Below are 17,310 nucleotides of genomic sequence, written 5' to 3' on the forward strand. Positions count from 1 at the left end.
TTTTAATGTGTAAATATATTATAGCGCATTAAAAACCGTGATGTTGAATTCTTAAGCTATTAAGTTTTTTAATGATTTAATGAAGTGAAAACTCTTTGAGATAAGAAATTGGGTAGAAGGATAAATTTAAAAAATAAAAACATTAGATAATAGATTAAGTGCAAAGACAGGCGAATAGTATGTCTACAAATATAACGGACACTCCATCATAAGCACAAAAAAAAGCTGTTATCTAAAAATAGATAAAAAAAAAAAAAACTATATGCAGTAGACAGAGTATGTATGCAGCAGTGCTAAGCTACCTAAAGTAAATCATGAGACAAACGTTGAGAGTTCATAGACACGGAAAGAGAAAAAAAAACTAATTTCAAGGGTAAATGCATGCATACACACACACGTTTGGATTTGTTGAAATTCACACAGATTGAGTTTAATGAAAAAATGCAATAATTTAATGAAAATGCTTGCAATAAAACTAAACAACTAATAAATAATTCGAAAAATTTCTCACAAACAATTTATATAAACAAATTAGAGGAATTTCTCTTTTTCTCTCAAAGTAAATTAAATGCAGAGAGGAAATAATTGCTTGGTTTCATCAAATGCAAGTTGAAACGATTCTTAGACAACTCATACCCATCTTCCTCTCCCATTCCCCATTACTTTCGTAAATCATTCACTTTATAAATATTAGATTATCCCATAAATAATAGGAGATAACAAAAAAAAAAAAAAAAAAAAATACCAAAACATTTTTTATAAAAACCGCTTATAAGTTTGTGCGGATATATGCAACATCCAAAAAGGCTTCCGAGCTACCGATCGCTTCGTAACCTTTTTCTTAATTACCTGCCCTGTTTTCTTAAGTTCAACCTACAGGTCGCAATTTTTGAGATATGTTCATGAGGCAATTTGGTGATAGGTCGCGGCTAACTATAGCTGTTTTATCTGTTTTAATATCGTTCTGACATCGTCGAGATGTACTTAAAAAAAAAAAAAAAAAAAACCACAGAAATTTTTCTTCAAATTGAAACCGATCATTCAAAAGAAAGAGACAAGTATACAAGCACGATTAATATTGAGCATGATTCAGTTTTCTGCTCAAACTCTCGTCTTAACGCGAGCTTGTAGGGTCGGTCTTGCGATGTGCATAAATTTAGGATGAAAGGTTTCCACCATCATTGCCTTCAAAATACTTGGAGTCATTCAGGGAGATATCAAATTTGCGTCCAGGTAAAGACCTCCTTTAATATACTGTGTTTTCTTTTCCCCCGTATCCATTTCTCACCTTCGCCATATTGTCTTGGCTTCTTCATATTATTGAAGAGGTCACGTCACGGTTTCTCATCATTCCTGAGAAAAGCAAATATCTTTGCATAAAAAGTGCTGATGTCTTTAAATGTCGATTCACATGATATATCTTCGTGGAAACTATTTTTTCACTTTGCCTTTAGTCTTAGGACAATTCGAAAGATTTGCAAAAGAGTCTTAAGCTACCTTCATCTTTGAAAAAGTTTTTACACGAAAAAGAAGAAAACCAATTGGTAATGTCGGCCGATGCAGGTTTTTCAAATCGATCGATTTACATTTCGATTAGTTAAATAAAATCGCATTATTTTTGGAATGATTCAATATTATTGCATGAAATAATTTGAGTCATAAAGAAAAGTTACCCATGCACAGCTTAAATGGTAAATGACAACTCATTCCCTTGTTGAGATAATGATATAAATAAATTTTGTAAATATACTATATAGGTAGTTACACCATATAACGGTTTACTCATTATTATAAGCTTAAGTGACTGTACGCACGCACATCGACTACTAATAGCACGGCGCTTAAATGCTCTAATAAAAATAGCCAAGCAGAATAATGAAAACCCCTTGATCGCTACATTTTCCAAAAAAAAAAAAATAAATAAATAAATAAATAAAAAAAAAAAAAAAAGTTTGCAAATAGAAAAGTAAACAAACGATTAATAATAATAGCAAAGAAGAAGAGAAAATAAAAATTACGTTAGATAATAATAAATGGCAGCTATTTATGCGATGCTGACAAAAGAAGCTATCAGAACTGATTCTTTTATTGATCTGTATACATTTTTGTAACGCTTACACAAACATAGGGGACAACAATGTACTACTACTACGACATAAATATTCGAATCAATTATTATCTTTACTATAATTTGTGAAGTGTTTGCGGAAATTTTGATCAGCGATTTCTACACGTAAAAATGGCAAAGAAATGGAACAAAACCAATTTACACAACGATTGAATTGATTTGGTTTTCACCTTTCTCTACATAAATTCAATTTTCCATTTAATATTATTGATTTATTCAGCGTACTCCGACGCTAATCACAGAGCGCTCCAAATTCTTCTTCTTCCAAATTCATTACTTTTACGATTTATTTGAAACAATCTGCCGCCAAAGTCCACGAAACACAATCAGAGGCATATGGTGCTCCTGCCTCATCATAGCCCAATTATCGGTTTTGAGTTCAACAGTTTACAAGTGGCGACATAACTTGACTGAAGATGCCTTTCTTTGGCCACTTGTTGCAAGAGTAGTCAAGGATGCACTGTTGCAGCTCGAATGGGAAGTTGTGCCGCACTCAGCATGCTCACCAGACATGGCGTCTTCTAATTACCACTTGCTCAGATCGGTGCAGTATGGCTTGGCTGGCATGCGGTTCCGCGAAGTTGAGTTGAAGTGCGAAAAGAGGTCGGCGGGTGAATTGCTGCGTGTCATCTTCGTTCTTGCAGTCGTTCTCATTCCAATTATAGAATACTTTCTTAAAGTATTAGTCGATTAGGGAAAGGATGTAACAACTCAATGATCGTGGATTCAAATTCCAAGTGCGATAGAGTTTATAATAAAATATATAGCCTTAGATACTAGCACTTTGGTCTTGGTATTTACTTTTCTAGCTAAATTAATTATAATAATATGATAACAATATTAATGATGGGAGCGATGTCAATGTCAAACTGCATTGCACGGTACAGTAACTAAGCATAGATACATATGGACGGTAGGTATAGATGTTAGAAGGGCTCTTTCAGCGGTAGTGAGTTTCACAACTGAACAGCGTTAACAAAAAATAATAGTCCTGAAGACGATGAGTACTTGTGATAAGAAAGGATTAGGTTCATTGCCCCTTCTCAGTCAAGTCACATACTAATACATGAGGAAACAAATGATTGAAATCTAATTCACTCTCATCTCTTAAAAGGACTCCTACCTTATTAGACAAAGAAGGCATGCATGCAAGAAGTTTTAATCTAATTATCTGTGATCTTGTATATTGTTACGAGTAAAGATGAAATCAAAAGGCTTCGCTTCACCCAGAAACGTTCCGCAAAAGTTCAGAGCAAATTTACTTAAGATTCTCTAAACATCCGTCCGCAAACCTTTTCCGATTCCCGTCAAATCAAGCGTCAAATTCGTTACGCGACTGTACTTAAGATCTTCAATTAGAGGAAAATCTTTGTTCTTGGCACTAATATTTCTCAATAAACTTTTGTTAGCATCCCAAGTGGTTCCATAGTCCTATTGTCTTGTCAGTTACTTACTTATGATCCTTCAAATCAAAATAAAAAGATATTTTAAAACAATTGAAAACACTATGGTAGGGGCACAGCTCCCCCTCCCACTTCATTTAAAATAAGATTTAAAATAAGTGGTCCGATCTGAACCATTTTCAATAACCTCCATCCTTGGTTCAAAAGACTTTGGGAAACACTAGAAAACAAAACACACGGACACACGGACAAACAATCCTGAATCGATTCAGAATATGCGATTCTGATTCGATCTTTATAGCTGCGTCTATCTCAACCCCATCACACAAATTTAGTATACTCTTGCACCAATATTGGTGTACGGTATACAAATTTACTTATAATTTATTTTTTTCAAATTGAGAAAATGCACGAACCCAAGGTAAACGACTTCTGATTTAGAACAATATACAAATGTTCTTGATTAAATTGAAATTAAAAAAAAAAAAAACAAATAAACCGCCGCAAAAATGCAGAGTACCGTATACAATAAAAATTCACGTTGCGCTATTAAACGTATAATTAATTTTGTTTTCACAACAAAGCCAGCTTTCATTGAAATTGACATAAGGGTGGTTTACAAACAACGATTTCAGATAACGATTGATAAAGGTATCAAAAAATATTGTTTTATTAAATTTTTCTAGGAAATTTGGTAAATGTAGCGCAATACAATGTGTGTTGGAAATCCACATAAATTAAGTGCTTTAAAGGCAAATCTAAATCAAGTTTGACGTTTCTGTAAAGTTATCTTGGACTCTTATTAAGATTTAAGTTTATTGATATCCTCTTGCCGTCTCGTTAAAATTAATCGATCTCAAAACCACTAATAAATACGAGATGTAAGAATAAGTAAGAAAATAGTATTCTTCGATCGTGACCGAATACTTTATATCAATCAGACTTATCGTAAAAAACATTAAAAAAAACAGGAAAAAAATATTCATGTGCTCTATAATCTTGTTTGGGAGAGGTTGATTTTTTCTATTTTCAGATTAAAAGTGGCAGATTGTAAGGTGCAAATGTTGTGCTCTATGAGCAACAAGCAGAAAATACTGAAAGCAAAAATGGTCTCAGCTTTTGTAGGGTAGGCGTGTGGGCGTTTTAGGTGTACCCTTTCTTTGGATCGTGTTCAAATTCTTTTGCAAATTTATGGAAAAGAGCTTTTTCGCGGACGTGGCAGGTAGATGGACAGACAGACAGATGGATGAGATTAGATGCTTTATGGGGTTTTTGAAGCTTGCTTCTGCACGCTATGAAAGTATTGAGAAGAGTTTTTTTTTGTTTTAATGTGATTAATCACTTAGAGGATGTCCCCTATTCGCACTAACGCGGTGACATCCAGAAAGATGTGAGGAAAAGGAAAGAAAGAAATACGGAAGTGGTCGAGATGAGAGCCCAATTGATAAGTACTATGCCTTTACCAAAGTAAACTTTACCGCACTGAGATTCTATCCAGCGAACACACACACTTTGTTATAGCGATTCTTCCTATTCGGTTACTCAGTCGGATTTAAAAGAAAATTAAATATTGATACGCTATAAAAATGGCTAGGCATGCCCAATTTTTCTCATTTTTGAATAGCTACAACAGCATCGCCCATAGAATATACTTTCAAATTTTTGTAGATCTATCTGCTGCAGTTTATGACAGTGAGCAAAACATCCATTTTTCTCTTTTGAAAGACGGAGGTATTCTCCATTTTCATGATGCGGCAGGCTTGTCATTTGACCAATTTGGCTCATTTGCAATATCAACCTACAAGTAGGAATTGTTCCTGCCAAATTCTTAGTCAATATCTTAATATTTCCCAAAGAAATTTTTATACAATAGACATTGCACAGACGGACATGCAAACGTGGTTAAATCGATACGGAAATTTATGCTTATTACAGGAAGTCTCTGAAGCTCCCTTTTGGGCGCTGTAAACTTGTCAACAAAATGATGACTAAATCCCTCATCCTTCGGTGATGGGTATAAAAACACATAGCAATAGAAGGGAAAGTGGATCGAAGTTGTTATGAGCCATTAGCATCACTGGCATATTTTTGAATGCTTTTGCAAAGTTTGGCGAGGACATCGAAACCTTTGAAAAGCTGAATAAAATGCTTAGCCCAAACAGCGTAAGGGAGAACAAAAGATCGAAACGTACACGTATTAAGAAATATTAATATTAAAAATTAATTAAATATTAATAATTAATACTGGAGCTAGGAGACGATAACGTGTGTTGATCAAAATAACATCTGCATCGAATAGGTCATAATTTCATAAAATAATTTACGCATCCAAGAACAGTGGAGAAAAATCGACTCACATGAACAGCCAAACAATTCCCGAGAGGAAAGAACAAAGCTGTCATCAGAGTATTTAGCCCTAACAAAGAAAGTACTAATCTATTATCATTACAAACTCATTTACTACGTTGGTTTATTGAAACCTATTAGCTTATTTGCCTATGACTTTCCGAGCACCAGCTTTGACATAGAAATTAGTTGTTAGTCCGGTACAATAAATTCCCCTTCCATTTTCTGTTCTTACTATCATCTAATATAGATAACCAAAGAAAAAAAAAAAAGAACAATCCTTCATTGATATGTATTTGTCTCTTTACATTGATGGTTAACCAAACCAATCAATCAAAGAAAAATGTTTCCGCGTTATTCCAAAATGTGTAACAGAAATTGTGAGAAGATTTAAATAATTTCTTTTTTGTTTAGAGTGCAAGAAAATTGCATTACTTACCTGTTTACTATCGACTTCAATATCGGCCACATAATTTTCAAAAACAGTGGGCACATAGACTTCTGGGAACTGGTCTTTACTGAAGACTATCAGTAGGCAAGTCTTACCGCACGCACCATCGCCGACAATTACCAATTTCTTGCGAATCGTCGTCATTGGTTCTGAAAAAAAAAAAAAAGAAAAAAATTACACTCTAATGGCTCAACATTGTCATAAGACATTAAAACAAATAATTGAAAAAAGCAAACACCCACTAGGACTAAAGCATGATTCAAACCAATCACACTGCATTTTTTTTTTATTTAAAGGTTTCTTCTAAAGCACGACTCGAGAAACTGCAGGAAACTTAATATTGGAATTAAGTAACAAAGCGAAATATAACGAAGACAAAATTTACTGTTTTTTCTTTAATTTCCGTCTTTGTAAATATATTACACAAACTGCCTTAAAAATTCCACGATTTTTTTTATTTCTAATTTTTCGTTTTATTCTTCAGTTTCTTTGAGCGATGACAATGACGATCGCTTTTGACTTTAGCTTTTTCGCTGCTGCTTGTTACGGCGTAGTTTGTTTTAGAGGAATGCGAAAATGTGTGAGTTTTGCGGCGAATATAATACAACCGTGCGACCGACTGACCGAGCAAACCAAGTTAGTATGCTACCGTTCGACATTTAACATATTTCGCTTGCTCAGCCTCTTTCATTAGTTAGCGGAAATTCCACTAAAAAAAAAGAATGAAAAGAAGATTGGAAAAACTCGTCCATGTTATTATTCCCTTACTATATTTCCCACGAACTTATAAATGCAAAACTATGGATTAACAGTTTAAGCAAATGAATGAATTATCAAAAGATTTACTTTAATAACCTGTAAATCGTCTGTTCTTTTTTTTCACAGTACGAATATGTACATATGACCGCAGTAAATTTTCAAATAAACACTCAATACTCATTGCTTCACACACGTACCCACATATGCATAAAACTACGTAATGTTAAAAGTATAAGACAACACCCTACCCCTTCTTCTCCGTACCCCATAAAACACTTATAAACTTCATAGCCACCATCAGTTTTCTTTTCTTTCTACTTTCATTGCAATTCACTTTTATACCAGTAAGCACTTTTTTTTTGTTAATCTTTGTTTTTATGTCCTTTCTTAAGTAAATAAATCCTTAATTGAATTCAAGTTAATTTGAGACTTAATTTTTAGAAATTTTTATATATGTATACATTTTTATCCTTTTTAAGTACAACACATACTTTAATTTAAATTAACTGGAAATCACTCCCGTTTCGTTCGTATTAAATTAAATATATTGTAAAAAATTTGTGTGAATACTTTTTTCTTATTTGTTATTATTATTATTTGAAGCAATGTTAAAAAGCCTCAATTCGGAACCTCTTTTGTAAACCTCGCAAAAAATAAAATTTTTCTTCCCATGCAAGTCTTCTTGAAAATTATGATGAACAACGCCTTGACATACGATGATTTACACGAAGATTAACGAAAATGGCGTATTCTGCTAATGGACAGGGGTGCTAAGTTCAAAAATTTTGTGTAATATTCGACGAAATTTTGCAATGCTGCCAAATTTTCAATGCACTTGACTCTTTCTATCATAATTCCAAAAGTAGTAGTAGTAGTAGTACGGTAGCAATAAAATTTGGTATAAGGAATCTAAAATTACCAAAGTTAAAATTTTTTTAAGATAGACTGGTAGTTGAGAAAAAATTGAATATCAAAAATTTAGAAAGCTCTAGTGGAATTAAGAAAAGTTTCATGTTTTTTTTTTTTTTTTTTTGGTATGTTGAACAGAGATGGACTAAGCCAATAGATTTGTGGGAAAAGTTTCATGTTAAGTGACAAAGTTAGCTTGTATATGCAAAGATCTCATTGAATTTATAGTTACGAAGACGAGAAAATTTAGTGGGGGACTTTAATATACAAAAACAAATTTGACATTTGTATATCGGTGGTTAAATATTGTTTGCCTGATCAGAACTTTTTTTTGCGAAATATTTTCTAAGCACTGTAGGTCGATATCACAGTAATTTATAAAATATAATTTTTCTCCTTCATTGTGCCAATTCTTTCCGAGTTGAACGCGTTTTTCGAATATGTTGTATGCTAAATTTTTAAAATGTCAGTTTCTGATATTTTAGCGCAGATGCAAAAACTTATGAAACTTACCAGTGCCAAGGATATCTGCGGCATCTCGTTTAACGGTAGAAGCCCAATTCACAGCTTTTCGAAACGAACTTATTCGTTGCAATTTAATCATTTGGATTTTTTCTTCCAAATATATATGTATACCTTTACAGGCTTTATTTATTTTTATCCAGATTAGTACTCGAAATTTATTGATTCCTTTAGTTTTTTCTATACTTATTTCTTCTAGTATACCATTACAATTTGATCGAAAAGTCAAAGCAAATTAATATACAATTCGCTGCAATTAATATTTAAAATTAGATTCTTACTTTTTGAAGACAATTTACTTTCAGCATTGCCAGCACTCCATTTTTTATTTTTAAATTATTGACATAGGAGAAATATCTTTAAGAAAACAATTTCCCGGCAAATATAAGCGATTTTACGACTAGAAATTCGAGCGCTTTTCAAGAAAAATCTATTTTTAATTCCATTTTGTTATCTATCGGTTGACACTTTTTTAAAACTCAGGGCACCACATTTGATATTATGTGAGTGTGTTAAGTTCTCTCTCATTGTTTAAAAAGCAATAAAGCACCAAACGCACTATTGAAAGTAAATTGGAAAATAATCGCTTCGGACAATTTACAGTTGACACTTTCAGCGACAATTTTCTAGTTCGTTTAATTTTATTAAAAGAATTGTGTTTTAATAATATAAAATACGAGGCCAAGTATTGCTAAGCGTCACTTTTCCAAAAAATCTCTTTTGCACAAGGTTATTCTTTGAAGAGAGGCTTCAGCAATATGGACGGTGAAGGCGGAGAAGCCGCAGAATTTTCTGTTGAACGCATCGAAGATAAACGCATAAGAAATGGCAAAACTGAATATTTTTTGAAATGGAAAGGTTATCCCCGAAGTGATAACACATGGGAACCTGTTGAAAATCTTGACTGCCCTGATCTAATAGCGGCTTTTGAAGACTCGTTGAAAAATAAAAAAGAGACTAAGAAGCGCCCTTCTTCCGCTCCAAGTAATGAATCGAAAGTTAAACGGAAGGCGGTAGAAGATGAAAGAAACAACCGCAAAACAACAGGATTTGATCGCGGTTTAGAACCCTTAAAGATTTTGGGTGCTACAGATTCTTCAGGAGAACTAATGTTTCTCATGAAATGGAGTGGAAGTGACGAGGCTGACTTGGTGCCCGCAAAAGAGGCGAATACCATGTGTCCTCAAATTGTTATCCAATTTTACGAAGAACGACTCACTTGGTATACACCTGGATCTGACGATGATAAAAAAGAAGGTAACTCTGAGTGAATAAAATTTGTTTTAACCTTGTAAAATGAGCTTTAATATTATACGGTTTGCGTAATTTAATTCAAACTTTACACTTCAAATACGTGTATTTTAGATTATTTCACAAATTTATTCATCGAGATGCGTATTTACTCAATAGATACTTTAAAATTAAAGAAGAAAAAAATTATTTTTTATTTAATGTAATTAAAACCACATTCCTCTTATTGCTTTGGAGTGTTTATTAAGATTTCCCAATAAAGTGATATTTTACTTCCGACTATTCACATTTGAGTAATTGGCCAAAATTGATCTTATATAAGGTCAGAAGTAAACTGGGTGGAGCGGATTGGAATGAAACAACTTTGTATGGTCAAATGTACTGAAGAGTCATATCGCCGCCTAGGAGCATTTATTGAAGTATTCAATATGCAATTCTTGAGCTGTGGACTCACAACGATTTTGTAGATTTTTTTCGAGCACCGGGATTATCAAGACTTTCTTTAGCACGTTTTTTTCGAAGCTTATGGTGAGTAGATGCCATGTCCATTCTATCATTTACTCTGTAGACGCTGATAAGCGAATACATATATATTTATACACGGCACATCAGTACACCGCGTAAAACATCAAACGTATGTAAAAAATAATAATAATCTTAATTTAAAAAATATGGCTTCGCATATAAACGCGTTTTATCGGTATTGAAAACGGTACACGTGATAGAAAACGTATTAAAAAAAATGGCAATACAGAGCAACGTAGATAGAGACAACGATCTTGGAAATGAATAAGAAAAAAATTGAAGCACTAGCATTTACAGGTTTGTCACTACATTTGCGGTCAGACAAAAAAAAAGCTAACTGAATACTGTATTACCAGCATCTGAACTTTCCTGTTTCAGGAATTAAGTTTCCGCTATCATCTTATCGATACTTTATATATTTCCAGCCCTCCAATAGTAGTGCAGCTGTACAGGTATATCACGGGCTTTTCTTTCCACTACAGCCAAATATTTTTAATAGGAGTGTTATATTGTCTTCAAGAAACCAAAAAACAAATAGTATTTAAGTACTCCTTATAACATTGGCAATACTTACTTCCCAGGCGGATTGCTTTGTGCTTTTTTTCCGCACTCTTACAACATTCCGAACATGATTAAGTTTAGTAAGTGCGTTGCAGTCTTTTTGGTATATGCAGTATTGCCAGGCCTAACTTTTGATATTGCGAAAGTGAAGCATGCTAAAAGTTAGGTCTAGTAATACTGTCGCACAAACAAAAGTGGCTTTTAATCCCTAAACTCAACTTTTTGAAGCTAAAATGGAAAAATGTCAAAATAATGCGATACAAAACTGTCTTAAAAAAATAAATGAAAAAAAATTTAAATAATTATGTTAGAATATTAATTCTTGTACTTCTTCCTCTTCTGTAAGTTAGCAAATCAACAGCGCGCGATTCACAGTGTTGAGTAAAGAATTTCAATTTATATTTTTCACGATTAGAACGAAGAATTATAATCATTTTCAAATAAATGATTTTATATATGCCTGGAAAGCAGAGACTTGGTGAACATATATTCTTGATCAGCGTAAACAATGGAACAAGTAAGCCATCTCTATCTGCATGTCAATCTGTACAATCTGTGCGTAAACCCTGTCGGCGTAGATTTTGCTCACACTAATATTCAATTATCGGTTGTTTTCAATTAATTGTTTGAACTTTAATATATCATTACTGTACGTAATCTGTATTTTTTAAAAAATGCAACTTGTACGTAAATGTATTGTGACGAGTAATCAAATTGCATTAAAATACCGGCTCCAATTATTACGGCCGCTCTTTTTTTTCTCGTTTTATATATATTTGGACCAAAATTACTACAGTTTATTATCTGGACATATAAGCTAAATCTATTGACTTAGTCCATCTTTACTCAACAAACCAAAAAAAATCAAAAACAATTAGAAGTAATATAGTTATGGGGAAAAATGCTGCGAATTTGCGAGCACCTGAGAGTAAGCGTTTATGATTCTCAAAAATTTGTATAAAAATTGCCAACATCTGAGAGTAAGCGTTTATTATTCTCAATAATTTGTATAAAAACTGCCTACATCTGAGAGTAAGCGTTTACACTTCTCAATAATTGAAAATGTATTTTTATAAAAATTGCCGACATCTGTGACAAAGTTTCCGACAATGCGGTAGCTTTAAAAATACATAAAACGTGTACCCATTTGCCGGAGGAACCGAAGATGTCCTGCGCATTGTGCAGTTGTAAATCAAGGTTATATATATATATATAGTAACGCTCTTTGGATTTATTGTATGCTTGCAATTATAGCGTTTTTAATATTTTCAAGTTAATTATATTAACGTTACACAAATTCCTTCCAAAACCTAATAATGTGCACATAAAAGTTTGCAACACTGTTTTACTTTCAACAACTCAACCAGCACAGTTACACACACGCACAAAAAATTACACAATTGAGCACATCTTTGATAACTAAAAAAATGTAAAATATGAAAATGGTTGGAGTTATTAGGGTCTTCTAATTAGGCTAATATGATGTTAATAGTGCGAAAACAACTTTTGCAAGTTATTGCAATTATCCAACACTTACTATTAGAAATACTCTAAATGTTGAAAATAACCGCCTATTTACGAGAAGTACACGATTTTTCTTAAAGCTTAAATGTAATTTGCGTGACATTCCAAGCTTCCTTGTGAAAATATGTTTAAAAGAACATTCAAATTCATTTTGCTATAGACGATATTGAGTTGAAAAATTTTCATAACAAATTTTCTTCTCAATTTCACAATTGTTAGTTCCATCTTGAGTGGATTGCACATTGCATTCTACGTTGCCGTAAAGTTAAATATCCATTTAAATATAGTTACAGCAATCAGCCTCTTTGGGTCTTGGATGTTTTATGCGTGTTTCATCGCGTATTTGTATTAAGCATAAATAAAAATTGTTACATGAAGAGTTTTATTGAGTATTATAAGTGAAGAGTTCTAGATATTGTACATATCTATAATTCAATTATTGTACTATTTTATTATTATATCCTATTATTATACTATTCAAATATCCTGTTATTTCATTCTTCTATAAATTCTGCTATTCTTCTATCACTTTCTTTTGTTGTTTCATTTTTTTTTTACCATTTTTCTGATTTATTCAAAGAAACTCTTTGCTCTCTCCTTTCTCCACACATGGTACCTTTTTTATAAATGGTGTAAAGGAAAAAACTAGTTAACGGCTTTCTGTGAAACCAAAGAAATTTTACAAGTGCACGAAGAAGTTTGGCAAAATGGATAATTGTTAAATATAAGAAAAAAAAATTGGAAGAAAATTGCGAAAAAATATTTGAAAGACGCATCCGCACAGTTTTTTAATTTTGAAAGGGAAAAAATTGTATTAAATTAATTTTCAGTTTGTGTAATGTTTAATAAATGAAGTTTTTGAAGATAGAGAAATTTTACGAAAATGAAATCAAAACTTTGTGTAGTGTTTAGTAAATTCAGTTATTGGAGAGAAAGAAGGAATTACGCGTGAGTACATTCATATGGATTATTTGGAAAGTATTTTTAAAAGGACAACCATCTGAGATTCGTACAGTTTTCCTGGAAATCTCTGGATGATGTCTCCTTAGCAATTTTTTATTTCTACTCAGCGGCATTAGCTTAGCTTTATGAGATGTGTAATATTTGATTTTAATACATTATTAATATGTTATTACTATATAATAATAATACTCTATAATAAATACACTCTATAATAAAATGCGAGAATAAATAAATAAAAGAGTTTTGAAAAAATTAAGAACTGTTAGACGTAGTTTAAGAAGGGTTGGTAGAAGCGATAGCGTTCGCACGACATTAGTAGATTATATATGGTACGCGAGGGAATTGGGATTGGCGTGAACGGTTGTAAAAATGACGGGTCAGTTGCAGGATTACACAAATAGACGGATTGTGGCCAGTGACGAGAATTTCTTAGGTTTCGTCAACACAGACAAAGTAGACGAACATTTTCTGCCAGGTTTAGAAGAATTATGTGCAGGAGCAAGAAGAGAATCAGAAGTAGATGAAGCAGAAGAAGAAATGGAAGTAGAAAATGTTGAGGAAAATAGGAGGATAATGGACACCACGGGGGAAACAGAACGGGACGATAGTACAATACACAGAAAGCCATCTAGCCTAGTATTTATGCTAGAAAATATCTTAGAAAATATGTATGATATAGGTGGACAATCGACATCAAGGAAGGCGGCGCTGATACGGCAGATAGTCCACCTATTAGACTGATTTAAAAGTAAAACAAAGGAAAATCCCCTATTAGACTTCTCCAAAGAAGCGAAACTATCGCAAAGAAACGCGCTCAGCTCTGCATTCTGGATGCGGAGGGGCCGCATACAAACAATCTGATCACCTCGGCCGAATTAGTACAGCTTTTCAACAACGTAACTCCAGCGGCGCTGCAAGCAACAATTGTCTTCGCGGGTACTTTCAACAAAGCCATGCATATCTGCAAATTCTACTCAATACTCGTGCCGTTCACAAATGTCTTTCTTCGGAGCTCCGTATCGACCACCAATTGGGAGGAGTTCAAAGGTGAACTGCAAGCTTTTAAGATGGACAGGCTAGCGGCTGACACGCGGATGGCCACCCAAAATTTCATCCCCATAACTAGGGCTTCATACAGGGTAAGCCAGGACCTCCTTGAAATTTTCTTCACTAAAATGGCGGTCTGCAGACGAAAAAGAACCAGGTCATCGGAAGAAATCTTAAAACTGTTCAACCGATTAAGGCACTCACAGATCTCCAAATATGTAAACGGTTTCACAACGAACGACGCTTATTGCTAATGGAAAAGATGAGCTACGAAATTGAACTCGAAGCCGAAGAAGACTTTACGCCATTCAGCCTCGATGGGAAGGTCTTCAAGAATCTCCACACAAGTCAGCTCAGCAACAAAGTGCGGCTGCTCACAGGATACGGAATATCGCTCTACATGAGCTGCAGCTGAGTTGCCACTCATGCTTACGTGAGCGGTCAAAAAGTAGTAAAGGACCCGAGAAATTTCTTGATCCTCACCACCAAATACCAGGAACCGGTCTTCCCGAAACCACAGGTCCACGAGGGATTCTACAATGCGTATGACATATTTTATGTTTCAATGAACTAATACATGGTAGAAGGGGATATCGGCAAGCGCGTGCAAGCAACAGTAGAGGCACGGCTTGGCTTCTTCAAAGAAAAAGGATCCTGTAGCAGCAGCAGTATCCACCGAATAAATCTACTTGGATACGTGCTATTTACGCTGCTGACAGGGGAAAATCGGAGGATAAAAGAATTCTAAGGTAATTATAATTTTATAGAAATGTATTTATAAATTATTAATTTTTTTCCTCAATTTTAGAACATAAAAGGGTCTATTACAGCAGTCCGTTCACTATGCCAAAAAGGAAGTCGGCCATAAAACAGGCAGCAAAGTAAAGGTAATTATTATTTTACATAAATAAATTTATAATTTACTAATTTTTTTCTTCAATTTTAGAAAACAAAAGGTCCGCCACTTCATTCGACTTTGACAGTGAAACAATGGATTGAAACGTTTCTTCATTCTAAAGTAAATATATTATTCTATATTTCAATATCTAACATTTATTCATTTATATTTATTCTATTTTAGTTTACAGAAGATGCAGAAGGTAAATATATCATTATATATTTATATTTATATATTATTTATTTACTTTCTCGTATTTTAATTTAGATTAAAAAAAAAGGAAACGCCGTCGCTCACCGCCTCATATACGTGAAGATTCGCTGTACGCCAAAGGTAAATGTATTTATCCTTACTTATTATTATGTATAAATTATTCATTTGCTTTTATTTCATTTTAGATTAAAAAAAAGGCATATGCCTCCACTATCGCTACAGCGAAATGCGATACTTCCATACGCCAATGGTAAGTTTGTGGTCATCTTTATATATAAAATTTAGTAATCACATTAATTTACCTTTGCATATATCAACACATCGGCACAGCAGCGATCCTTATGTATTTATATACATTTTTTTTTTGTGTTTATATATTATGTACCTATGTTATTATTATTGTAAATATTATTAGAGTTTTAAATTAAGTTAAAAAGGTGTAGGCCTACAGGGGAGCCAGCCATTCAAAACAATTGGCGACACGTCTATCACGGATGGTGTAGCAAACCGTGCAAGGCAGCCTGAGCTACTTTGTTTGTCAAGGTCTTGTTACAGAAGCACATATAATTTTCCGCTTTATTGTATTTGCGATGGCAATTTTTTCAGTTTTAACGTTTTTACGAGAGTAATTCTTCAGCTTTATCGTATTTACGAGAATTATTTTTTCAGCTTTATCAAACTAAAATAATACGTTCCCGATAAAAAAATAAAATTATTTTGTTTTTTTACACATCTATTCTTAAGAACCTTTCCAAAATATTTCATTAAACATTTCCAAAAATTTCTTCAACAAAAAACAACCAGCCCTTTAATGTCGTTTGATTCGTTAGCGTAAACAAAAATGTAAATCAGACAGTGGGTAAATGGTAGCGACAAAATTTCTAATTTATTACTTTAGTTTTGTTTATTGAAACCCCAAAAAATCATACCGAAGACCCTAGAAACCTGTATTGATTTAATAAATTTCTTACACCCGCTATCGAAGAATGAGGAGTATATTTATTTTCTCAAAACATTTACAACATCGAGGAAGGAGATTACGTGCCTCGTGTGCTCCGAGAGAAAGGCGAGTCCTGGAAATCATGTGTGCTCTAGAACAGTCAAGCACCCTCTCAAAGATAAAGAACATGCACATAAGATATGGTCGACAGAAAAATAGATTGCAAGGAACTCGTTTAGAAGTTTCAATTCGTTCATAATAACGTTTAGTATTGAATAGAACCTTATTCACTCTAATGCATGCTAAGAAAATGCATTCGTCTCGGGAAAAAGAATTTATTCTAGTCTGATCTATTAACAGAAGGACTGATTGATTATACAACCAGTTTGGATTGACTGCGGCGATTGACTTTAGTAGCGGATTTATTGGAAGTGACCGCTTAATGAACATTCTATCGTTTGCGAATAGAAGTAGACCGTTCTCTTGCCAAGGCCGTGGAATCTTCAACAATCGTCCGACAAGAAGTTAAAAGGTTGGAAAGTAGATTGGATGCTTCTTTGCACACCTTAACTGATTTGGAAGCTTTTTCGCGGGCGTGTTTTGTTAGAAATGGAGAACGGAGCAACGAGAGCAGGAAATCAATATCGTCATTTATTAATCTAAGTATGGAAGCAGTTACCTGATGTAAACCGGCGGAATCTCTTAAAAACATTGATTATAGAAAACATTTTGGATGAGAACAATTCAGATATCGAAATCGAAATCGGGTATAATGATCGAAAGAGAAATAACAGTCCTTGAAATTACAACAACAAAGTTAGAAAATCAAGTTATTATTATTAAATAAATTAATTTAAAACATTAGTTATT

The 17,310-nt window shown here is 33.4% G+C and overlaps 2 protein-coding genes and 1 long non-coding RNA gene across 6 annotated transcripts in view; 1 reads left to right on the forward strand and 2 right to left on the reverse strand.

Moving 5' to 3' along the window:
• LOC119636568 (ras-like GTP-binding protein Rho1) overlaps positions 1-7,836 on the reverse strand; it is a 10,038-nt gene extending 2,202 nt beyond the window's left edge. The window contains exons 1-2 of one of the 4 annotated variants that reach the window (XM_038031974.1): positions 7,579-7,836; positions 6,317-6,477 (exon numbers count right to left, since the gene is read on the reverse strand). In XM_038031974.1, coding sequence (XP_037887902.1) covers positions 6,317-6,472 — 156 coding nt within the window. In that variant the 5' untranslated portion in view covers positions 6,473-6,477; positions 7,579-7,836. Of the gene's footprint in view, positions 1-6,316; positions 6,478-6,570; positions 6,715-7,335; positions 7,440-7,578 lie in introns of those variants that run through there. The other 3 variants (XM_038031976.1, XM_038031975.1, XM_038031972.1) reach the window with 3 other exon arrangements.
• A 679-nt stretch (positions 7,837-8,515) lies between these two features.
• On the reverse strand, positions 8,516-10,939 carry LOC119636397. Its single transcript, XR_005247135.1, has 4 exons — positions 10,869-10,939; positions 10,224-10,807; positions 8,800-9,144; positions 8,516-8,713 (listed from the first exon to the last, which is right to left on the reverse strand). It is a non-coding gene; the product is annotated as an uncharacterized LOC119636397 (long non-coding RNA).
• Positions 9,078-10,228, forward strand: LOC119636396 (chromobox protein homolog 1-like). Its single transcript, XM_038031713.1, has one exon. The coding sequence runs from the start codon at positions 9,277-9,279 to the stop codon at positions 9,787-9,789; it is 513 nt and encodes a 170-aa protein (XP_037887641.1). The 5' UTR covers positions 9,078-9,276; the 3' UTR covers positions 9,790-10,228.
• Positions 10,940-17,310: the final 6,371 nt, after the last annotated feature.

Source organism: Glossina fuscipes, unplaced genomic scaffold (assembly GCF_014805625.2).
Source record: "Glossina fuscipes isolate IAEA_lab_2018 unplaced genomic scaffold, Yale_Gfus_2 28, whole genome shotgun sequence".
Lineage (NCBI taxonomy): Eukaryota > Metazoa > Arthropoda > Insecta > Diptera > Glossinidae > Glossina > Glossina fuscipes.

Bases quoted from the DNA above. Each gene is read 5' to 3' on its own strand.
- LOC119636396 (XM_038031713.1), top strand. From the start codon at position 9,277: ATGGACGGTGAAGGCGGAGAAGCCGCAGAATTTTCTGTTGAACGCATC.